Source organism: Typha latifolia, chromosome 8, assembly GCF_019914945.1.
Source record: "Typha latifolia isolate L0001 chromosome 8, TyphaL0001v2, whole genome shotgun sequence".
NCBI lineage: Eukaryota > Viridiplantae > Streptophyta > Magnoliopsida > Poales > Typhaceae > Typha > Typha latifolia.
Window position 1 is genome coordinate 8,299,114 of NC_133093.1, and position 25,445 is coordinate 8,324,558.

The window sequence follows — 25,445 nt, forward strand, 5'->3', positions numbered from 1 at the left end:
GGCTCATTTCTAGGACTATTGTCCTATCCCTTCTATTTTTGTGCAAAATAGCTTTATTATGCGTAATTTGATACCGTGTTTTTTTGTGTGGTTTAGGCTATTTGTCAGCCAAGTGAATGACTTGTAAAAGAGTTGTCACCCTAATTTTATTTTTTTTCGTTGTATTTGCTAAATAAGATGAATCACCGGTCTATAAACTTTCTTTTAAAAAAAGTATAAATAATAATAAAAAATGTAAGATATTTTTATTAAATTTATCTAATTATTATTAGACGCAGTCATAATATATAATATTCCTAAATACACATAGATATAGAAAATGGATGCAAGACCTTTTCACATGGATTATAGCCATAAGGCCCTTTTTTTTATTTCATATCAACCCTTGTTTGATTTTTTAAACATGGATAATTGTCTTAATTACAATAAAACTTATCTACATATTTTTACTACGTGTTGTCATCACAATTATTAAATATCTATCAGTGGCTTGCTTAAGAAAAGATGAAGAGCGTTGATTCCAGTCTCAAGATTCCAACATAAGTTAAAAAGATACAACTACGTGGATGCAACTGTATAATTTATCAATTAATCGTTGTCGAAGATTAACTTATAGTAAATGAAAACGTGTCAAGGAATGCGATTCGTCAGTACACCAGACCGCTTCCACCACCATATTCCCTCTCTGAGATCTCCACCTCTTCATCTTTCTTTTTTCAACGAAATCGATGATGACCGAGGACCCGCCGGGATCCTCGCCGGCCACCGGCGCAGGGGCCGTCCCCCCCACTTCCTCTAACCCTAACCCTATCCTCCTCCGCCCCCGCCGCGAGCCGTTCGAGCACGGCCTTCTCCCGATCCCTAAGCTCGTCTTCTCCGACGGAACCCTAACCCAAACCCTAGCCCCTATCAAGGAGAAGCTCCTCCACAGGACAATTCCTAATCCCCACCGCGTCGACGCCGCCGCCCTCGCCGACGCGCTCCAGATCCCTCTCGATCACGCCCGCCTCGCCCTCGACACCCTCGCCGCCGTTCTCCCATCCTCCGATCCAGAACTCGCCGACGGGGACGGCTCCGCCGACCTCCGCGACCTCCTCTTGTTTCTCTATATACAGAGTTATAAGCGTCTTGTGGCGCGGGGGCATAAGGATTCGCCGGTGGCCACCGACGTGTGGCCGTCCACGTCAGCGTTCGATGGTTACCTCTCCGCACTCTCGCCGATCCAGGTCGGTTAGGTCATTTTTTGTTCAATTTTGTTCTTTACTTCTTTATAAGACATTTTGACGCAACAGCTGTATGGAATGTTGATGGCTTCGGCTATAAAATATAAATCGGCTATACAATCTGTCGGGCTTGATCTGGGTAAACAAATCGTTGTGGAATTATGGGAACTTTATTTTCTAGGAGAAGAGGTATAATTATAATATAATAAATACAAAACAACTAAAATAAAAATAACTAAAACTAGAATTCTAAATAAAAATTAATTATGGATGATGAGAAGAAAGATCGTTATTTTCTAGACACAGACAAAACCATGATTGCTTTCAATAATTCATCACTGTCAACATTTTTCTTGCTTATAGTTGCTTAACTAACTGTAAAACATATTCCCAATTCTTCGGAAGATTCAAAACTTAACCATCTTAACACTAGGAGTCTACAACTTAATTTACCATTGACTGTCTGTAAAAATAGTGCACTAAAAGCTCTACTGCCAAATCACAAAAAGTGGAAACCATGGAATTTCTGATCCAGATTGGCCTAAATCTTAATAAACCCGAAATAATCTAATCTACTTTTTGGAACTTTCTAAATGCTTCATCTTGTTTGAAACTTGCATTTGTGCCTCTGATGCAACTAAACCAGCCTAATTGTTCCAATTTAGCCTTGATATTTGGACAGTCAAAGAAATAAGCTGGGGATAAGGTATCCCCGGAGATTCCACTTTCAAACACAGCCTTAAGGTTTGAAAGAGAACGATTTTCTACTGCAAATGTACTACAGAAAAAGGAACAAGAAAACAGACTTCAACACAGGTCATCAGGACTAGGTCATGCCCAATTGATTGTGTAGTATTTATATGTTAAGCACTTGTCTTTGGCTTCAATCATGGACACCAAAAGAAACATATTTCTTGCAGGAAATGTTAAGGACAGAAAAAGTACCACTCTGGAATAAGGAGAACCACACTGAGAAAGAATAAAGGAGAAGTGAAAAGGGAGAGAACATTGAGCTTCAATCATGGGAGACTGTGAGTAAATGACAGCACTTCCAGAGGCATGAGAGATATAAGAGATAAGTAGGAAAACAGGGGAAGATTAGGGGAGAAAAGGCCCTTGTGTCTCAGAGAAAGAAGGGAGCAAAAGAGGGAGATTACAATATGATTGTTCTATAATTTGGGGATGTATAGAGAGATATAAAAGAGGGAATGAGAGCAACTCCAACCAGACTCTAAATTTAGAATTTGGAGCCCAATGGAAGCTCCAACCGGGCTCTAAAGCTAGCTCCAAATTTGGAGCTAGCAACAGTGGGGCTCCAAATTTGGAGCCCCACCATGAAAATGGAGCCCGACTCCATTTGTCTTTTCAGCTTTTTGAAAATACCAAAATTGCCCAATAATTATTGCATTCAATAATTTTAATTTCATTTGTATCCTTTATTAAATAATTTAGTTAGTTAAATTGAGTATATAATTAGTTTTACTAATCGGTTTTTAATAAAAATAATACCATTAGAAAGGTCTCATCGAGACCTTTAAAATGAGTCTAATATTAAATTATTTTTGAGTTAATTTAAATTTTAAATTTTTTATTATTTATAAAAATGAATCTAATAAATTATGTGTCCTAAAATATAATTACTCAAAATTATTCCCAATATAAATATTAAAATACATTAGATACGAAATACATCAAACATGAAATACATCAAATAAAAATTACATTAAAATTTATATTCCTTCATTCCCGTGCCTCTGTCATAAGTGTTCAATTAGTGCATTTCAAAGCTCAAAATGAGCCTCTCTATCTTGGATATTCCTATGTCGAGCAAGGAATCGTTGAAATTGTTCATCATCATTGGCTTCCAGCTTTTCAACGATTGGAGGTTGAGTAGAATCAACAATATCGGGTTCCTTGTCTGTTCATCTTCCACAGTTATATTGTGTAGTATCACACAAGCAATCATGATGTCGTATAATATTTGCTTATCCCAAAATCGTGTTGGTCCTTTAATAATGGCAAATTGTGCCTGAAGAACTCCAAATGCTCGCTCTACATCTTTTCAATATCCTTCTTGTTTGGCAGCAAAGTCTTGGTTTCTTTGGACTCGAGGTTGGGATATAGTTTGTACAAGGGTGAACCATTTGGGATATATCCCATCAGCCAAGTAATAATCGGTATCATAATTTTTTCCTAAAATAGTATAAAAAGCAGGAGGAACAACATCTTGTGCTAATTTATCAAATAAATTAGATGATTGTAATACATTAACATCATTGTTGGAGCCCGGTAACCCAAAATATGCATGCCATATTTGTAGGGATATGCAACAAATGATGATGGCTAAATTAGAAAATGACAAAAAAAAGTTAGAGCTACGAGCTATGCAATTGAATATTGATCGTGATCACGAGGATAGAGTGATCTTGTCAATTGATTTAAATAAAATTGAAGATCCAAATGAATGTGCTTTCTTTCAAAGAAAAAGACAGGAAATTTGTAGAAGAAGCAATATTCATTTTCAAGTCAGAGGTTCATTAGAAGAAGGTGGATACAGTCAAAAAAGAGAAGGTGGCTACGGAACCGAAACCGATGGCTACGGAGATGACTTACCAAACTATTAAACATCTATTATTTTTATTATGTTTGGTTAATTTCTGCTTATTTTATGTAATGTAATTTTGATATTTTTAGTTAAAGACATGTAATGCTTATTTCGATGTTTATTTCATGTAATGTAATTTCGATGTTTATTTCATGTAATGTAATTTCGATGCGTTTAATTAAAAAATTAGTAATTTAAAAAAACTATTGAATATTAGTCTTATTTTAAAGATCTCGATGAGAGTTTTCTAACCATATATTTTTTATTAAAAAATAATAACACTAAGATGACCTATTATGTAATTTAAAATAGCTAATATAATAATATATATTATATTATTATTTTAATAAATATGGAGCCCGGTGCGTTGGAGTACACTGGGCTCTTGCTCCATTTTTGGGCTCCAAATATGGAGCCACGGTTGGAGATGCTCTGAGAGGAGATGATAAGGGATTTGGATGACTCTATTTTGAGGGGCTAGACAAAAACAACGGAAAAGAATAGACTATGGGATTTAGCTAGCGGGAAGTCAACCTGCTGAATTTAGACTGCCTGAGGTGTCTATTACGCTCTTTTAGATACACTAGTAGGAAATAAATCTAGGCTTAATAGGGAGTTAGGCTTATTTTTGGAGGCAATTAGGCCTCGATTTTGACGCCTTTATGAGTCAATAGGAGATATAACTCCTCGTTTGGTTCCAAGTGGATCTGTAGTCCAAAGCTGATTCAGTAGCTCAATTTAGTTGGTTGGGACAATCCGCACATCTTTGGATATTCAAACTATTAAGTGGCTTAACTGATCTAACAAAACCAAAACTGTTCCAAATTAGATCAAACTGAATTTAAACATATTGCTAATTACTAATTAAATTAAAAGGTACATTGATGCCTAAGTCACATTATTAGTTTTTAATTATGCACTTCTCTTATTTTTAAGGGAAATCTTCTACTAACACCCTAAGCTTAGTAATTGTGATTACAAGTTAAAACCTTCCTTTTAAGCTAATTTAAACTTTACCTTTTTTGTTTGCCTATAATTCTCATAAATAACCTTACTCTTACTTTGATTAACAGACCTTAACCTTGATTATGGACTATTTAACTCTTAATTGAAATTACTAAAATACCCTCGAGAGAAATGTTCATGAAGAAGTTCGGTTTTTGTAATGATATTTTAGGCAAGAGTATTTTAGAAGTTAAGAGATAAGGGAAAAGGAGAAGGGCAAAATAAGGGTATTTTAGGTAATCTTAGTATCCCTAATAGAACATTCTTATTTTGATGCATTATGTTAGAGATTGTTTTGGTTTAGTTATCCAGTGTCATATAAAAATTATAGACAAAATAGAGGGCTTGGTTAAAAAAATCTTGAAGACAAGGTGTTTATCACAACATTATTAAAATGTAGGGTTTTGTTTGAAAATTTCCCTGTTTTTAAATCTATGACTATATTGGTTTCAAGTTTCAACTGTTTAATCTCATGGATTGTGCTTTTTAGAACCTTCATTTGCACCCTAGAAATAGATTGCATCAATTAAAACGATTTCTTCCTTTCCTCTCAAATCTTTTCTATAAATTTGTCTTGTCATTGCACCTTTTTTTTCATGGTATGCCATGATTTTTTGTTCTGTGGTAGGGTTTTTTGGTGATTCTATAGATCCAAGGGCTTTGATAGTATTGTTTAGAGACTGAATCTGATGTCAGAAAGATAAGAACCATCTACGGAAGTGGAATACTCCCTAGTGGGATCTAGAAATGATTAGATAAGGAGAGAAACTGTGTGGTAATTTGCTGACCTTCTCTAATAGAGATAATTTCAACCTCTCTTTATTAGGAGAACTGCCAAGTTGGATAACTGGAAATTTTCTGGTTTTTTGTTTTATGTTAAATATAGATGATTTTGGCTCAAGTTTTTTAAAAGCTACGCACTCCTCTTAATCATGTAAAATTGCAAATAAATATTCTTCATTGCCTATTGCTTCCAAAGTCTAATGATGGTTACTCATGGCTGCATTGGCCTTTTCTTTAGATCACAATAGAAATGTGCATGATGATTAATGAATGCTTGACAGGGAATTCTCCATGTAATCATGATGCTTTACCTAGAGATGATTCCTTAGAGTTCATTGAATATTAATATCAAAATACTTCCTTGATTTGAATTGTCAGCTTTTCATCTTAAATCTGCTGACACTAACAAATGTTCTGTATCTTTTTTACATTTTTCTTTAATATTATCGAGTTTTCTCATTTTTTTTAATTACATTGATTAATTTTGTTACTGGTTGCAGCTTGTACGAAGTAATAGTCGTCGTTTTATGCCTTCACAAGCAGATGAAGAGGCTCATCAGTTATCATATTTGCAAAAGCATATGGCTAATATACTTGGTCTTTTGGCAGATGCTGTTGAAGGCGAGGGCGATGACTCTCTGGTTCGTTTGAATTTTCTGCTTAACCTTTATTTTCTGCCAATGTTCATTCGGATCTGATATTAAATTTATCCATGACATGCTTTAAATATTTTCCATGTTTTTTAACTTATCATTAATCTGTCCAAACAGCATTCTCTCTCTCTCTCTCTCTATTTTTTTTCCAGAACATGTATCACCTCTGTATAACGAGAGGAGGAAATTACATCAAATCACAACATAAACTTATCAAAAACTTTCCCTTTCTATTGTATAACCAAACTAGGACTCTTTTAAGTTTTAACTTAAAAATCAACCAAATCCTAGCAATACTCATCTAAAAACAAAGTAAGTAGCTAACAATCACGTTTCCTAGAGTTTAGGACTTTTAATCAAATATGACACTTTAAAATCAAATCTAACTTTTAGATAAAAAGTACATCCGAAAATAAAAAATAAATGCAAATCTTATTCTCATCGGGTGAGCCTTTTTACTTGTTATTTCTTGTCATGAATATAGTACAATGATGCTATCCAGCAGCACAATGGGATATTCAATGCTTTCATTTGGTTTAGTAATGCTCAACCAATGAGTCACTATCTTGTTTCTTTTCAAAATTTCATTTGTATACTAAATTTATCTTGTATACTACTATTTCCTATTAATGTTCTCAGATTTTGCTGTGTTTTTTAGCGTATTTTGCTAATTTTTTGCTTGCTCATAGGTAGTAACACTGGAAACTTTTGAACACCTTGGGTTCCTCATTCAGTTCTCTGAAGGGGTTTCCTTGACACAAGCAGCCACCTTTTTTGCAAATTCAGATCCAGATATGCCCGCTGCTCCTGTCCCAGCTGCCCAAGTTCATGATTGGGTTTTGCAGAACATTATTGCTTCATTAGAGCACACAGCTGAGAAGGCTTCAGCAAAAGAAAGCAGTCCACAGGGAGCGTCAGATTCGGATGTGACTATGGCTGATGCCAGCACAAGTAACACAAAGATCCAGAGCAGTATCTCATCTACTGGTGCTTCTGCCCCCAGCAATCCTGCATATTTGAGAAACCAGACTTTTGTAGAGGGTTTTTCTAAAGCTTCTGTGGTTAAGCAGGCATCTGACATCAAAGGACACTCTATAAAGGTTTGTTGATTCCAATTAAAATCTCGTTAATATACTTTGACTTCATAATGCTGGAGCAGGTTAGCTTTGATGCCTTTTCTGTTTATTTTGCATAAAGTTGTGCATTCTTAATTTGATGGTATCTATCATCTAGTAAGCATTCACGCAGTATTTTGGTTAGACCATCTACTTAGTGTTGATATTACTTCTTTGTGGGGCATATTGTTTTTGAATAAAAGGTAAGCTGATGATCATGAGATCTTTAGCAAGATAATGAGAATGACTCATGATGAAATTAATGCCTTTTGAGAGCTCTATTACCATTATATTTCTAAAACTTGGTCATTTTTTCAATGATCATGGGTTCTGTGTTATGATAATAGCATCTATACTAATTGGGTGAAGTGGTATACATCTTGCCCTCCCATGCCACTGCATTGGCAGGGCATCATACGTTGGTCTTATTTGGTGTCAAAGACTCGAAATATTATCCATTGCTCATTTGGTTATCAGAAAGTTCTAATATATAGTGTGCTTAATATTATATCTCCAAATATGTTGATATTTGTTTTTTTACTTAATTTGCAATGATTACATAATTAATCATAAAGCTATTTGCTTCATTGTTTTATTAGTGAATGATAGAATATAAAAAGACAAAAATCACCATTCTCTAACAACTTAAATTTTTAGAGTAGTTGATAAGTTATTATGGTCGCAGAGCAAGAGATTCTGAGTTCAAAATCCCCAGACCTATATTATCGACAGTAAAATAAACTCATATAAGTCAAGTTCACTTTTGAATCTATCAAATGCCTCACACTTGATAGTAAGAGGAGATATTAAAATATAAAAGATAAAGACCGCTACTTTTTAAAGCTTAAGCCCTTGTCATGCAATCCCCTTTTTAAAACTAAATATAATTTATTGATAGGTTTAATATGGGTTTAAAATGGCTGACTTGCATTTATAGTTTACAAATTTAATAATAATATTTTAGTTCTATTTGCATGACACATACTCAATTTTTTTAAAAAGAATAAATTAATAACCACCCCTTATTTCAAATCCTCTCTTATCTATCTTTATTTTCCTTCTAGATAAATACATTTTCCTCCAAAGATTTAAAATTTACTAAATGCGCTATAAATTATAGAGTAGTTGTGGGCCTGTGAGCTCTTAAGCTTGCAATAATTCACTTTATTTAAAAATTTTTTTTACAATATTAAGAACTTCTTAAAAAGTTAAAAGAAAAATAATGTAGCCTTAAATGTGGGCTTATAACCAAAAACAAAGAAAAAATAAAAAAAATATGTTATTATTTTAAAAAACAGCATTGGCCTTTCATTATTTTAGAAAAAAAAACATGTAATATTTTTTAGCCCGTTTGCGAGCTTAATACATGCTTATAAGTTGTCTGTGGGCAATTGAAAAGCTTTTTATTGATAAAAAAAGTAATTTTTTAAAATTCTTTCATCAAAGTCAAAGGACATTTTGGTCCATTAATTTTTATATCACCTATCCTCCAAAACCAATATATTTTTTATTTTTTATACATCACATCAAAAGAGATTATTATACTTTAGCCTAGTTCATAATCAAACACCATATATTTTTAGCTTAGTTTAAGTTACCTAAACCATGACTAAGAAATGGAGTAAACTAGCTATATTTAGGATATAAAATCAAATCAAACAGACAATAAACTATTAGAGTAGCCATTGAGTTAACAGTTATTGTACATAGTAGTTGCATTAAAAATAGTTGAATTATTGGCTTATAACAAATTAAATGGCTTTTCCCACATGCCGTAGAACTAAATGATTTTTGAAGTCAATGTCTGCTTAGCCACATTAAATTTCATAGCATCATTGACCGAGGCGCTAAATGTATCCTACTTTTCCAGCACATGTAAAATTGACAAAACATTTTTGGCTGGAATGAAAGTATGTCATTTCAGCCAGCTTTTGAACAACACCTGGGTTTTTCTTTCAAAAACCTTCTATGCTCTTTACTTTTTGATGGACTACTGTTTAACTTTATGTAAAATAATTGTCAATTCTTTTCTGCATAATAACTTTAGAAATTCTGAGATGTTGAGAACGTGAAATTTGAATCTAGTCTGTTTCTAATCTGAAGATGCTTATTATGTTGCAGGTTCTGAATTGCCATGATTCAGTAATCTACATATTAGCACCTTTGAAGTATGCCACGGTATATGGGTGCTCTGATGCAACTATTATTCTTGGTGCTATTGGTAAGGTATGTCTGATGGTTGGACCTTCATTGATCTTCCCTTTGATAGATGGTTCATCTATCTTCTTTCATAGCTGATTTCTTTCATTTCCTTCCTACATCCCACATATTTACTAAATTTTTCAATATACACACTGAAGTTTTCTACTCCATTGTCCCAATTGTTCTTGTTCATGTTGACTGGTGCTGATGATTTTGTGCTACAATTTGCTTTATAAGGTATACTGGTGCGGAACAACTATTCCTACATTCCATCATTCAAGCTTTCTTGAGATTCTAACGTTGTACTACTAGATACTGCAATAATGAATCAATTAGACCATCAACATTGAAAATATTTCTGAGAATATAAAGGGTGACCTTTCTTATGTTTCACCATCTTGCAATGTATAGTTGTATACGTTTGCTTTCGTAGTTCTTAAATACGTTTTTGGCTACTAGAACTTTGTTTCTCATACAACTATTATTTATTTCTTCTGGACTTTTTTTTCTTTATGAGAAAACTCATGCATGCTATCTTGATGGTTTATATCTTATGGTGATGTCACCTTAAGCAGAGCCCCCAAGTAGTTTGTTAGGCTCTAATACATGCAAGATCTAGAAACTTGGTGTAAAAGAATAGGGAAAGTATGGGAAATGATATAAGAAAAGGGCATCTTAGTGAACGAGGTCTTTGCTAAATTGTGTCTGTATTTAGTTTCCTTAAAATAACTATGAAAAAGAATCAAGAGAAATTTATCAAAACCGCTATACCTTTTGTTTTTATTATCATTCACACTCTACCATATCGATATTTATCATTCGATTTCTGTATTTTACTTTTAATTCCTCAAAAACACTTAGAATTAATTTTACCCTAACAGTGGCCAATAAAATAGATAATATTCTGTTACTTTAAAAATTAAATAGAATACTGAAATACCCCTCATTTGACTTAAAGATTTAGTTATCCATTTATTTTTACCTTAACCTAAAAAATTTATTCAAGAGTATTAGGTCATTTTGCATTTATAATTATCTTAACTCATCTTTATAAGAACTGATCATTAAGTAAACCAACAGCAAGGTGCTTTTGAGGCATATGAAGAAAAATGCGAAATATTGGAGGGTGTGAAGTAATAAAAGCAAAATATAGGGTATTTTTGATAAATTTCTTCAAAATCAATATTTGTTTAATCCTTAATAGACCCAATATATCAGAAATATTAAGGTGTAAATGGGATATAAAATTTGAGATAAATTAAGTGCAATAGTATATTCTACGTTATCATGATACGAGCATATGACTTTGTCGAACTTAGTTCATTTTAAAAAAACCAGTACATTCTTCATGAAAAAGATCTTTTTTGTAAAAAATTACTATGAAGTAATAAAATTCAGTAACAGTTTGCAATCAATCCCATTTGTGCAAGGGGCCAAAAGAAAGTAGGCTTGAAAATGGCTTGGATATTATTTTTCTGATCTGGCTTTGTTGTCCTAGTTCTTTTGGATGTGTATTTAAAATTTCTTACTAATGTTGATTCTAGATCAGCATTCACACCCAGAATAACTTTTCCAGATTTAGATATACAGTGAAGTACTTTATGTAGACATAGATCCACATGTTAGCAGATGTAACGCATTAAAAACAGTGTATTGGGGAAATAGTATACACATTACTCTTTGCAGTGCTATATAGTTAGCAAAAATATATTCTTATTCATCCAATATCTGTTTCATATCCATGTTTATAACTAGTAAATACAATTTGCAGCTTTTGTATTCACCTAAATTCTTATACAATTGCATGGTGCTGGAAAGGAAAAATGATATAGATATTGATTTATCACTATGGGATCTATATCTATTATCTAGTATGTTTTACCCCTTGAATCAAATTTATAAAGAAAAGAAGAGACCATGAAGCACCAAGTGGAGGAGCTCTATCAGTAGCTTGATATTTCAAGGATAGTGGAAAATTTGAAATGGATTTCTTCCATAGAGAATTACTTTATTTTGTTCTTATATGAGGTTGACCGGATCATGCTTTCTCTTCACTTACACTAGGACTACATTATATATCAATTGATAAGGTGATCCAGTTCTCTAAAGCGATCCTAAACCAGTATCTGTTCTTGAGTAGTGTGAACACATTTTCTTCTGTTATGATCCAGTTATTTTGATTGGTTTCTTTTCACTTAATAAAGTTTTTTGTCCTTTGTTATTTATTTGTCTTTACATGTGGATAGCTATCTGTCGTACTCCTGTTTTGCTATTAATTTACCTAAGCTGTAGTTTCCTATGCTTTAATATCATGATTCTTCCATGTTTTCAGGCTGTAAAAGTGGAACATTGTGAAAGGGTACAGGTTATCACAGCTGCAAAGCGCATTTGTATTGCAAATTGTCGTGAATGCCTGTTTTTCTTGGGGGTAAATCACCGACCTCTCATTGTCGGGGATAATCATAAGCTGCAAGTAAGTAATTATGTTTTTTCCCTTTCATCTTGTAAAGTTTCTAAATTATTTGTGCAGTTTTACTTGAATATACTTTTATATGATCAATATGTGTCCTTTTCTTGAATTATTTGTTAGAGAGGAGTAATCTTGTAATAATATAGTTTAATATATCTGAAAGCTTAGATTTTTTTTTTTTTCACTTCACTTCTCAGTATAGAGAAATTTTCAAATAACAACCTATATTTTAGTGATTGTGTGATTGACACTCTGTCTTTGAGCTATTGTCTTTGAGCTATTTGTGATCTAACTCTTTGTTGCTTGTCATTTTCTTATGAAACACCCTACTGTTACAAAATTGTCCTTAAGAAAATTTTTCTGAAAAAAGCTTGGACTTTGTTATGGTACTTCCAGTAAGGGTATTTTGTAAGCTAAATGAAAGGAAAAAAGGAAGACAATGTATTTTAAGTATTTTAAAAGGTAAACTTAGTGTCCCTAACAAAATATTCCTATTCTATGAATTTTAGATACTGTTTGTTAAACACTGGTTAGGTTAAAGCCCAAGATGTCATATGAAAATTATAGGCAAAAAGGGTTCGAATGACAAATAACTCAAAGACAGATTTAACCATAAAAATCACTAAATTGTAGGGTATTAATTGAAAATCTCCCCACTGTATAAGAGAGGATAAGTACTGTGGAATAGTCTTTTTTTTTCTTTTTCTTTCTTCAAGGTCCATTATAGAAAATTGGTATGTTGCTGGGATATCTAACAGTAAAGAGAGATTGATCAATTTATGCAGCATCTAAGATGGCTAGAATATCTAGCTTGGTCCTTGTTTTCCTTCTGATCTATTGCAGAATTGAAGGAAAATGAGGATATGTGTACAGGGAAATATTTGGATATGAAGTGTTACTTGCTTTACTTATACATTCGGCAAGGCACCAACTGTTCCAATGCTGGAATTGTCTGAATTTTATACTCTGATATTTTGTGTGATATAATACTTTAGATAGTAAATTCATGAACTTATGAATATACACTGATTAAATAATTAACTTGCCAGAAATTGCCACCAATGTTTCAGTGAGGCTAAGTTCAACATCTTGAACAAATCTGAATCTGTACTACTTATTAGTTGGCAAGATTGACTTTGTTTTCTTCAACAGGTGGCACCATTTAACACTTATTATGCAAAACTGGGAGAGCATCTGACTCAAGTTGGTGTGGATTCAACCATCAACAGATGGGACCAGCCCTTTGTGCTGGGAATGGTTGATCCTCATGATGCATTATCACATCCTGCAGGGATTTCTGATTCTCAGGCTGAGTCTGCCACTTGTCTTGATCCTGATCTCTTCACCAACTTTTTGGTATGTTATGGACATTGAGTGTTCATGGGATGGGAAATTCCGTCATTTCTAATTATACAGTTGCATTTTTTTTTCTTCATCCTAGATGTATCTTCCTTCTCCTTTTGTTCCCACCAGCAAATTGGTCTTTCTGTTTATTCTTTCAGTTATCCTCATTCTCTGCAAAAGGTTAGTTACCATAATGGTTAATGAGAGGTTTCCATTTATCCTTACATAAGAACCATAATTATCTACAAATTTAGATGCATATATCAATCATTACTGTTGTTCACTGTTAAGGATTTTATGGTGTAAAATATGTAATCCTCTTCCTTTATACTTGTGCAGATCCCTAGCTGGTTTGGGACCGAGTCTCCAGAGTCCACAAAGTATAACCCTTTTCCATTGCCTGAAATATACTGGGCATCCCAAAGGAAAAAGGTATATCTTCTGGAACATTAATGTGCGAGTTCAAGAATATTGGGCTGTCTTCATGTGTAGGAGACTTCTTTATGCTTTATCTTTAGAGAACTTTCCTACTTACTAAGTTCTAAGTTAACTTGCATAATTGTTTCTTCAATAATTTTAGTGCTGGATATTTTTTTGCCATAATATTCACTTTTTTTTTCTTCTGAGCTTATGAAATAATAAGTTTATTTTCTGCCAAAGTAAATATTTATCTATCTTTCGTCAATGAATGCTGGTTGTTTTTTTTCCTATGCATGCTTCTTGCTTCCAGGGTATGACATTGATAATAATTTTCATTCACAGCATTATATTTTGGATGAGATCCAACAAACTACACGGGAACTACAACTTGATGAGAATCGGAAACGGGATTTGGCTTGTGCTCTTCATGTACAATTCAGAGACTGGTTATATGGTAATTATAGCTTTCTGCAGAGTTTCTATCATTTGAATATCTCTAAATGCATGAGGTTTCACCTATCTTCATATAACTTTTGTAGGTTAATATTTATTTACCAATCATCGACATCAGAATTTTTCATCATAAATATAGATTGATTAAAGTTCTATAAACTCTATTAGTGCTTAGATGATTCTGTATTTGGCATGTTTCAACAAAATTTTTGATGTGGTTCAACAGTTTGGCTGAACACTTCAGAAACACACAGGATCATCAAGACCTCTTATTTAAATGCAGATATTAATTTGTTGCCCGAAGTCTTAGAGCCATAACAATTCCCATTTTGCCTGGTGTCACCAAAAATTTAATATGCCAGTATGTTGCATTAACTATATAAGCAAGCATCCTAAACATGCAATGAATATTAGTTTGCCTCCATGTACTGAGCTGATTGATAAGATAACTGAACACTTTGTACTTATTTTGCCACTTTTTGGCTGTTTCCCTTTCTCAAAAACAGTGATGGTTTGTTAAGTTCAGAATACAATTGCACAGATAAACCAATCCGTCCCTAAATGAGTACACCTTATTTACATTGTTTTTTCTTATTTCTAGTCTGCATTAGGTTGTTGCACCATAACAAGCTGTCCTTGTAGATGATCTGATATGTTGTTTCCCTTGGCGATTAACTGTATCACCATGCTTTATAGTTTGCTTATTTCCTTTATATGGAGTTTCACAGTTTCCCAAGGAGCAAGGCTAAGGTCCACAATGTATCCTATTTAAACATCTTCTACCTTTTTCTTTTTCTTTTTTTACTGATCTTTGATAAATATGACGACCTTTCATTTTCCAAAATAATAAAGTCTTTCCTAGAACTAATTAGGCCGAAGAAATGGTTATGATAAACACCATTTAAGGAAAGATTGCATGTACCCTCTTATTCCTAAAGCTAATTCAGGGATACTTCTCTACCCGTCTTATTAAGTTATCAAAGTTTTGATCAGAGGATTTGCACTTTCATGAATAATCTGCTATTTTTTTTCCAATTTTGCTTCACATGAGCAGAAGATTGACTGAACTGCAATATTACAATTTTTTTTTTCAGCTTCTGGGAACATCCGCCAGCTTTATTGTCTTCAAGGTGATTGAATTGACGGCATTTTTTCAATCCAGAAGTGCAGTTCTACACCTCCAGGCTTCTGTAAACTAAGCCCTTATTTCTTTACTGCCCCATCGCCACACTTTCCATCCAATTGCAGTAGGCGAAGTAACCATTTTTGTATTCTATGACTGGATTTTTGTGTCTTCACAGTTTGTAACGGTTGCCAAGAGAAGAAATGTAACTGTTCATACTTTTTGTCACATATTCATTTATTTTTGACCGCCTTGGTTATAAGTTCTGCATCTAGATGTGTTTTATGAAAGATGCAGGTAGCTATGCTAGGATTATTTTGTATGCTGTGAGGAAATAAATTGCCCTGCTTAGAGTGACCAATTTATGCTTTCTTTTTGTAGGGCATTAACTGTATCAACGTGTTCCAGAAAACGTTGTTGATGGATGATGAAATCTATTTTAGATGTTAATCTCCTGTTTATCCAGCCAAAGATTAATTTTTCAGCAGCAACTTATATTGGCTTCTTTTTTGGCTCAAGTCGTATCTACAAACTGAAAACAGGCAAGAGTGGTGATAGTGTTTTGTATCCATGCCCTTCAAAACCTTTAATAGTGATACTCTTCAAGCTAAAGAGCTAGTTATATACGCACCGGAAATTTAAAAGGTATAAATGCAACCAAATAATACAAGGGATTTCATAGGGTGTACACGCAGAAGAAAATCCAGTGAACGAGTGAAATACGTAGCAGATATTTTCGACGCAATGAAGTCGGCGCGGACTCTAGGCCAGCAAACGACTACCAGTTTGGCGCAGTGGCCTTCGACGAGTGACAGCTATCCAATACGAAACGAAGCCTTCTTCTCCATCTTCCATTTCCGACGATTTTAAGGATAACGCTACTCCCTCTCTCTCTCTCTCTCTCTCTCTCTCTCTCTCTCTCTCTCTCACAGCCCAAAATGGCGGCAGTCTCTTCGTTGGTGTCATCCAATCTCTACCAAAACCCTAATTCATGCATCAGAATCCTAAACCCATCGTCTCGACACGCCATAGTAGTCGCCTCCCCCCTGAACTCACGACCCTTCGTTTCCCCCTTATCTCTGTCAACCTCTACTCCCCGACATCGTCTTCCGAGGAGAAGCATCTCGATTTCGGCCGTAGCTACAGAGGAGGCCTCTCCGACGGAGAAGGAGGGGGAGGTGGCAAGGAGGCTCTACGTGGGCAACATTCCGAGGACGGTGACCAACGAGGAGTTGGCCAAGATCTTTGGAGAACAGGGATCCGTCGAGAAAGCTGAGGTATGATGGTCCTCTTTTCGAGTAACTTATTGTTATGGATCCAGTTTTGGAACTTAGGAGTTGGGACCTCAAGTGTGATGAGGTAGAAGGAGAAAAAATTGGGTTTTTCTTGATTATTCGGAAGAAATTTCATATGAAACAACCTACGTTTTGATTATTTTGAGCTGTTTTTTATTTCCTTGAACAATTTCTTCCCTTCCATTCAGTCTCTTCGATAATGCGGTTTTACCTTGTTCAGCAATGCCGGAAGCTCTTAGATTTGGATTGTTTTAGTGTTTGTGTAGGAGAGGGCAAACGAGATAGTGCAAAACATTTTACGAGATCTCCGTTGAATAGTAAAGAATTTGAAAAGGCTTATAAGCATTGTTATGATTAGGATTTATTATCAAATTGAATTCGTCTGGAGTTGTTTCAATGGAAGGGCATATATCCCAGATTTATCCCAGTCCTCTCTTAAACGTTTGTGTGCATGTTTGTAGAAACTTTTATTATTTAAAGTTTGCTCACAGAACATTGTACCCAAGTAAACTAGTTCCAAACTTGTTTACAGGACTAAGTGAATTCTCATCCACGTGGATGCCATGTAAGATAATTTGTACACATACAAGAATTGATGCCTAGGTTAACGATTTTTTTAATCTAAATCACTTTTCCTATGAGCGATTATAGGTAAGCGTAAATAGCAAAGGATAAATATATATATATATATATATAAATCGCTCATTGAATTAGCGGTTTACACAGCAACCTCTATTTTATCACACGTATCAAAAGTTGCTATTTTGAAAGCAATTTCCTTGGACATGCTTACTTAAATAAGTTTAGAACTCACTTATTTGGGTACAATGTTTAGTTCCATGTATGCACTTTGCATAACACCTTTTATGTTCATGACCATGTTTGTATTATCACATCACATTTGATAGTAGGCTCAAAGTAAATTGCAGAATAGTGGTATAAGTCCTTGTTCTGCAACTTGAACTGTGAAATCCCAAGAAATGACTTGCAGCAATCTGCAGTGAATTTAACAAAGGATCATCTAATGGATTGTCTCAGTAAATCTTATGATGCAGATTCTGTATTCTATCCGCAGGTTATGTATGACAAGTACTCTGGTAGGAGTCGGCGCTTTGCATTTGTCACCATGAGCACAGTGGAAGATGCAAATGTTGCTACTGAGAAACTTAATGAAACGGTTAGTTGCAACAGTCTACAAAATCTTTCAAATGCTTAATGAATATATTCTAATCTTCATACTAGTAAATGTAACTATCATTTATCAACAGGAGATTGGAGGTAGAAAAATCAAAGTAAATGTAACAGAGAAACCATTGGCAACTCTGGATACTCCCCTTCCCCAATCAGAAGAATCTACTTTTATTGACAGCCCATACAAGGTTTATGTTGGTAATCTGGCAAAGACAGTGACATCTGATGTGCTTTCCAAATTCTTCTCTGAGAAGGGAAAGGTCCTTAGTGCAAAAGTATCACGAGTTCCAGGAACCTCAAAATCTAGTGGTTTCGGCTTTGTTACATTTTCTTCTGACGAAGATGTGGACGCTGCCATTTTATCATTTAACAACACTGTAAGTAAAATTTCTTTTACATAAAACTACACCGCATGGATAATTCTGGGTTTTACACATTCGTGTTTATAATAACAAGTCCATGTCATGCTTTTTGCTGTTCCACATGCTTTAGTAACAAGTTGAGATTTTCTTGATGCAAACAAGAAGTGGAATCCTTTAGCATATTGACTGCTAATAAGTATTGAACTGCTTGCAACCTGATAGTTGTTATCCCCTTTTCCTACATTGTTCTCAATTCACTGTTTTGTGTCCCTTGACAACTTTTGGACTCCTCACCTTTTGTAATGTTACCCTATTAGAATTAGGTTGTTGAAATAGTTATATTGGCGTCAGTGGACTATTAGGAAACTAGGTGACCTCCCTAAACTGTTCGCAATTTCACTGTTTTTTCTCCCTTTTGGACTCCTGTCCATTTGCAATGCAACCCTCCCAGGATAGGTTATTACAGTGGTCCCTTTGGTTCCTGTGAGCCACTTTAAGTCAGGCGAACATCTATTTTAGTTCAGCTTAATTCTCAGGTAATATTCAGATATTTGTATTTAGTTACTAGCAATCATACTTTCTTTGGATATACGTTCTCAGTTCCTCTATAGTTGCAAACTGCTTCAAATATGCATATACTACCTGATGTCAAAAGTGTAGGGAAAATAAGCCAGGCTTTATAATGGGGTTGTCTTCAGGTGTTGGAAGGGCAGAAGATTCGCGTCAACAAAGCATAGCGACCAACTAGTGGTCAAGCACTTCGGAGCACTGGAGTCGGCACAACCTACTGGAAGCTGATCAAATACTGTATCCATGAGATGATAATGTGCTTGTAATTAGGGCAGCTTTTTGAATGAAGTTAGATCATTTCATTAATGTTTCTGTAGGTCCTCACAGAATTTTGAATGCAAATATTGGCTTTTGAGTAGTTAATTATCTTAGCATGCATGGCAACATTTGCAGGCCGTCATACCGTCTAATGAACAAAACTAGCCAATTCTTTGTTGCATCTTTTATGATTCATTCCTTTGCTACGCATCCAATTTGTGCAAGTTTTTGAAACAAAAGAAATACTTGGACTGTTCCCTATCAAAATTAATGGAGAATACAAGTGAAAAATAAGACCTTGATTTATGATTACTGCAATTTTTGGCCTCTTTCAAGTTTCAGTAGGATGGAGGCATGTCCAAAATTTTCACGCGTTGAGCTTAATTTATACAAATTTCTAGTATTTGTCTATCAGTTCACTGTTGAAGGGCTTAATTTTACTGCTGTTAATTGAAGTTCTGGAACTGGAAATAATATCAAATTGTAGATGCATTCCACGATTCAACAACAATCCGGTTTTGCATGACGTAAAAATGAGAATTTGATTTATGATCCACCTCTCATTAAGAAAACATTTGTTAATCATTTTCGAAACCTTTTCAAGGCTACTAATAATCTCAAGGCTGGCTATCAGCGACTTGGAGCATCAGAATTGGACTTCGCTCCCGATAATTCCCAGTGGAGCTGCAGAATGGCTTTGCATGGGCCGGACTTGATGAAATCTATTACTAATTTCTTCACGACCGAGATTCTTGATGAAGGTATAAACAAGACGACCATAGAGTGCTGATTAAGTAGGACTCTCCAATGATGGTAAATAATTACATGCCTATTGGACTGTGCCATACAATCTACAAAATGATCTTATTCTAGAGGCACGAAATGCTTTTGTTCCTGTAGACGACCAGACAAATCTTAGACAACTAGGTTATTGCCCAAGAGATGGTTTACTTTCTCAATACTTCAATAAGCATGAAAGGCTATTTCCTTCTTAAAGCTGATTTAGAATGGGTTGGAAATTTCTAATGGACTGCCTCGAGCTCTATGGGTTCCTTGAGGCGTATACTAAGCTCATCTACTGGTGCATATCTTCTTCAACTCTGGCGATTGACAGAAACACCAATGCAAGTAGTTTTTTTTAAGCCAACTAGGGGAATGATGCAAGGATGCCCACTTTTCCCCTATCTTTTCATCCTAGGCACAAACATTCTCTCATTCTTAAAGGTCAGAGCCAATGATGTTCTCCTCAAGGGCATCAAGATAGTTTGTACAACACTAGCTCACTCCCATCTCCACTTCGTTGATGATCTTTTAATCTTTGGCAATGCCTCTCAAAAGGAAGTCTCCACCATCATTGATAACTTAGACCACTTTTGCTCTATCTCTGGCTAAAATCTAAACTACGATAAATTCTCCCTTTTCTTCAATAGACACATCGACCCATCGAGAAGACCATACATCCTAAGCATGCTAAATCTAAAATCTGTCTAGCCTAGTGACAGTTCTCTAGGCAACCCCTTTCACCTCCTAACTCAGAAGGGCCAATTTATAGTTTCATTATTGAAAAGGTTAGATCCAGGTTGGCAATATGGAAGTGTGGCAGAAGGGCTCACGCTCATTAAGTCGGTGTTCAGTGCAATCCCTATCTACTTCATGGCACTGACTGCCTTGCCCAAATCTCTACTAAAAGAGTTAAATAGTGTAATTATAAATTTCTGGTGGTGAGTCAATAGTAATAGTAGGCTAACTTCCATGGATAGTCTCGGTGTGCGACAACCGATCCTAATCGGCAAAGATCTCATTCTCAAACTTGCTTGGCATCTTCTAGCAGCCCTTATAGCTAACTAGGCCATCCTATAAAAGCAAATGCTTTCCTTCCCATTCTTTCTGGCAGATAAGCACAAAGTGATCGTGTTCAGCAATGTGGTTCTCTATTCTCAAAGTGAAATATATCATCTTTAAGCATGCTCGTTGGACGGTAGGGAATGGGGCTTCTATTTCTATCCTTATTGACCCCTAGTTACCTTCCACTGATACTGAGAATCTTTAGCTACCCAGTTCTATCAGTCTAAATGGCAGCAACCTCTTCACAATTATACCCCCTTTAAGAAAACTAATTGTTGTTGTACCTACAAAGGAAGAGTACTAAAAGAATCAAGCACACATATTGATTTGTTGTAATGATAATTAATTTTGTAAAACAATAAAGTTATATTCGGAATAATAAGAAGTATGTGGAATAATAAAGTAGTATTTTGAAATAATTATGTGCAACAACAACTAATCTATAAATATTTCCTAAAATGTTTTCGTACAACAATAAGTCTTTTGATATAGATTCAATATAACTAGCTTCCATGTTTAATTAACAAAGTATCCATAATTATTAACTATAAAATCCAACATTAATATATATATATAATTCAAAAGTATGAACTATGGAAACCAGTTAGTATAGATTCCATACTTAATAACTAAGAATACCTAATTTTATAATAACCCCAAAGTCAATTTATCAAAATAAGAAATAATCAAGCATAAATATGAAATAATATATGAATACATAGATACAAAATAGAAGTCCATAGATACAAGATGAGAATTCATATATACAAGTAGACTGACAAATAAAACTATAAGAAAATTGGAATGTTGTGATGAGTACTAGAGCATTATTTGTATCACTAGGATTGTCTTGGCAAAATCTTACATTATACCTCCACTTTTTTTTTCTTTGCATTCTTGTCTTGGGATGTTATTCTTTCTTTCGTTTTCGTCTTAATCTGACTCTCACTAGTGAAGGTAGCAATTTGATATATAGGATTGCTCTTTTGGCTAAAATTTTCTTAATATTATTAGTAGAATAGAGTCAGAGTAAGTTGATAACTAGCTTTTTTTGTAAAGTAATTACCACAATAATCATAAGGAAAGAAATAAGTATAGAGCAAATATGGAGTAAGTCTAGAGCTAATGTGGAGTTTGTTTTGCTACAGAAATCTCCTCTCTCCTTTTTAATTCTAACAACTAATGAGTATAAAACTAGAAAAAAAAATAAAACAACATTTATTATGTTATTGATGGTGACTTAATTCATTTATATTAAATAAAGTCTTACCGTAATTTACCATTGATGATATTCTCAAAATTGGTTTAAGGGTAAATTTTGGTATTTTAAAAAAAGTTTGGGTGGAGGTGCAAATAAAACTTAAAATGGTTAGTAAGACAAAGTTATTAAAAATTTTGGTTTACTGTGCAAATCACCCCAAAGAGTGTGGGGGAAATACAATTTAGTTATAACCTACATGGAATTGTCTAATGTTAATTTTAATATATAAAGATTAAAATGCCCTTTTTGTGTTAAAGCATCTAATTAAAAAATATTTTTTTCTTCAGAAAATTGTTGCCTTGTGCTTATTTACTCTCAATCTTAATCACTTCTGCATATTAGATATTACAAATATTTTAAAATAAAATTATATAAACAAGGGCATTTGCACTTTAAAGCTTGTCTAAATTTTAGTAATAATAAGATTGGTTCATGAAGTGAGTACATTCTCTACACTAAATATGCACGTATTTTTATAATAAAGTGCATATAATTTATATATATTATAACTACATGAGTTAAGTGACATAAAAAATTTAGCCAAGTTCTTGAAGGCCTTTAGTGAGAATAAGAGAGAAGTTGTGCCCTCTCTCATAGGAAAGCAGCCTGCAATCGCTTAACTTGCAAAATTCGGACAGGTGATATTGCATCTACACGTGCAATTTCTCGATTTGATTTGAGGTATATTGGTTGTCATATATCACCTGTAATATAACTAACAAATTTATATGTCCACCCTTGGGGTTTACCACTATGATTTTCTAACTTCACTTATACGAACTGACTCATATCGGATCACATCAATGGGAGATTAGATTCAATGAATTGAGTCTAGTTATCTTATTTACTTATTTAGTTTAGTTAGAATGTTATGATTTTATTTAATTAGTTAACAGCTCTGCGCAGTTTCAAAAAAATATCCGCAGAATATTCAGCGGGATAAGATCACAATCTCCAGATCTATAATTTTGGTATCAAAACTTCTCCAGATTCATAATCTATCTATGATTTAATCCGAGAAAGATAAAGAAGGCTGATTTAGTTAGTTAGCTAGCTTTATCTTGCTGTTTGAATTTCAAATAAATCGGATAAGCCGCATATAGATCCGATCCGCTATGGATTTTTACTCCTATAAATAGAAGTATAATTTTATGAAAGTGAATAGAGAGAAATCTGAGTTTAGCCAATTATTATTCTCGTCCTTATCTTTTTTTCATTAGCCGTTAGATTGTTTTTATTTTTATAGGAGTAGATCATAACCGTAGATCTCCTTCAAGCATCCAAACCCTAGCCACCTCCTACCTCCAGCATCCACCCTACAATACGGCCGTCCACCACCACCCTTGGTCGTCCGCCACCCTCCGACGACCGCCACAACATCAAAAATTATTGTTTAGCCCTCCCTGACCTATCTCCACTATTTTATTTTCATCTTTTCATCCTGATCTCTGATTTATGTGAAACAGAGCCATTAGAACCCTAACTCATGAGGCTACCTCCAGCTAAAATTTTATAATCATCCTTCGGACGGATCGTTTCAAATCTGGTCCGTAACATTCACACCAACTTCTTACACCCTATTCAATTCAGTTTTCCAAAATTTAAAGAGAAAATTGAATTAAAAGTAATATAAAAGATAGGGTGTAAACCACACTAAACATAACTAGAGTTGGTAGGTACCATTCCCCATAAACAAGGAAATCATGAGATCGACTCCAACCCCAAATAATTACTATGGAGAAAATTGTTTGGTGACTTAGTAGCTAAGCTCAACGGCTCGACTCGGTTAATGACTCAATAGTGCGGTTGGCTTAAATATATATTGTTTCTTCTCTAAGCCAAGATGGCCTTCTAAGCTAATTTATTTACTTATTTGAGAGAAGTGAGAATTTAATATTAACCCACTAAATGGCGTGCGGTTAAGTAAATTAGCTATTAACGTTTTCACACATTTCCCTCTTGATATTGTATATAGAAAAGGTCAAATAATTATCTATTGTTAACTTCTCTTTATCTCTTTAAATTAAGAGTAAACTGTTTCTAGAGAGTGTCTAAAATTAAACAACTAACACATGGTATTTAGATGGTTTTAGATAATGAATATGAGCAACAGATTAGGTGATTCTAAAAGAAAATTGGTTATTTTTAGAAGAGAATAGACAAAAAGAAAGAGGCAAAAGTAAGTTCTAATGATTATTTTTTCCTATCTAAAATAAAGAAAAGTATTTTTCTTCTTTTCTTTCGTATATCCAAACACATGAAACACATGAAAAAAAGAGTTAATATATTCTTCCTTTCCTTTTCAAGCCCGTGAGGAAATCCATGTAGCCAATAGCGTGTTAGTAGTTATATCCAAATAGGATTGCATCTCAAACACTAACGTTTGGCATTAGAGTTTTTGACCAAACTAACCCTCTTCAAAATTGAGTCTATTTATCTTTTAATTAATTCATAATGTAAGCCTCTAAGATAAGTCTAGTTATGTCATGTGAGTTTAAGACAAATTTAATTAAGTATATAAGACATTAAGACAAGTCTAGTTAAGTCAAGTAAGCATTTGAGGCAAGTCCAATTAAGTCATGTAAGTCTTTAAAAAAAATTCTAATTCGAGTTGTGTAAGTCTTTAGCAGTAGTCTTAATAAGATTTATTGTATTCGGCCTCTATATAGAGAGAGGTTGAGCTCTTTTATTTAATCATCTAAGTATTGAGAAATTATTCTAGACTTGAATTTTTCTTAGAGAGGGTGGGCTCTTGACCCACACGACCAACATCGACTATGAGGTTGGTAGGTTTACTATGATGGACCAAGCTACGTAAGGTCCAACTCGCGTCATTCCACTTGGAGGGCGTGGAGATCAGGCGGTATCAATTGAGAGAGCAGACTCGACCATTAGAGTGTTATGCACCAAATTTGGGCTGATCCGGGTATAAAAAAATTATAAAAATTTAGGTAGTGAAAGCATCACGAGATAAGATTCTAATGGCTCTAGTTTCATCTAAATCAAAGATCTAGATGAAAAGATATACAAATAATAATTGAGCAAAATCATAACAGTAAATATATTTACTAAAAATATGGAGTTCTTAGCTATTTTAACTTTGTCATTAGTTTTTCTGGATCTAATTCACTTTAACTTAAATAAAAAAGTAAGCATGTTTTGCCACATTAATAAAAGTTAAGTGCTCTTATCCTAAAGTAGAGAAGTTTGAATGGAAGTCCCTCTCCCTCCTTCTGGCGATTCCCTAACTGTTCACCTCTTGTCCCC

General features: G+C 34.2%; 2 protein-coding genes across 2 annotated transcripts; both read left to right on the forward strand.

Moving 5' to 3' along the window:
• The first annotated feature begins 629 nt into the window (after window positions 1–629).
• LOC140794094 (uncharacterized) lies at window positions 630–15,851 on the forward strand. Its single transcript, XM_073145957.1, has 9 exons — window positions 630–1,226; window positions 6,117–6,257; window positions 6,959–7,369; window positions 9,506–9,610; window positions 11,919–12,059; window positions 13,209–13,412; window positions 13,740–13,832; window positions 14,163–14,274; window positions 15,368–15,851. The coding sequence occupies exons 1-9, from the start codon at window positions 729–731 to the stop codon at window positions 15,409–15,411; spliced, it is 1,749 nt and encodes a 582-aa protein (XP_073002058.1). The 5' UTR covers window positions 630–728; the 3' UTR covers window positions 15,412–15,851.
• Window positions 15,852–16,170: 319 nt separating this feature from the next.
• On the forward strand, window positions 16,171–19,177 carry LOC140793216 (small ribosomal subunit protein cS22). Its single transcript, XM_073144579.1, has 4 exons — window positions 16,171–16,673; window positions 17,767–17,868; window positions 17,960–18,259; window positions 18,943–19,177. Exons 1-4 carry the CDS (start codon window positions 16,335–16,337, stop codon window positions 18,979–18,981), a joined length of 780 nt encoding a protein of 259 aa, XP_073000680.1. The 5' UTR covers window positions 16,171–16,334; the 3' UTR covers window positions 18,982–19,177.
• The last annotated feature ends 6,268 nt before the right edge of the window (window positions 19,178–25,445 follow it).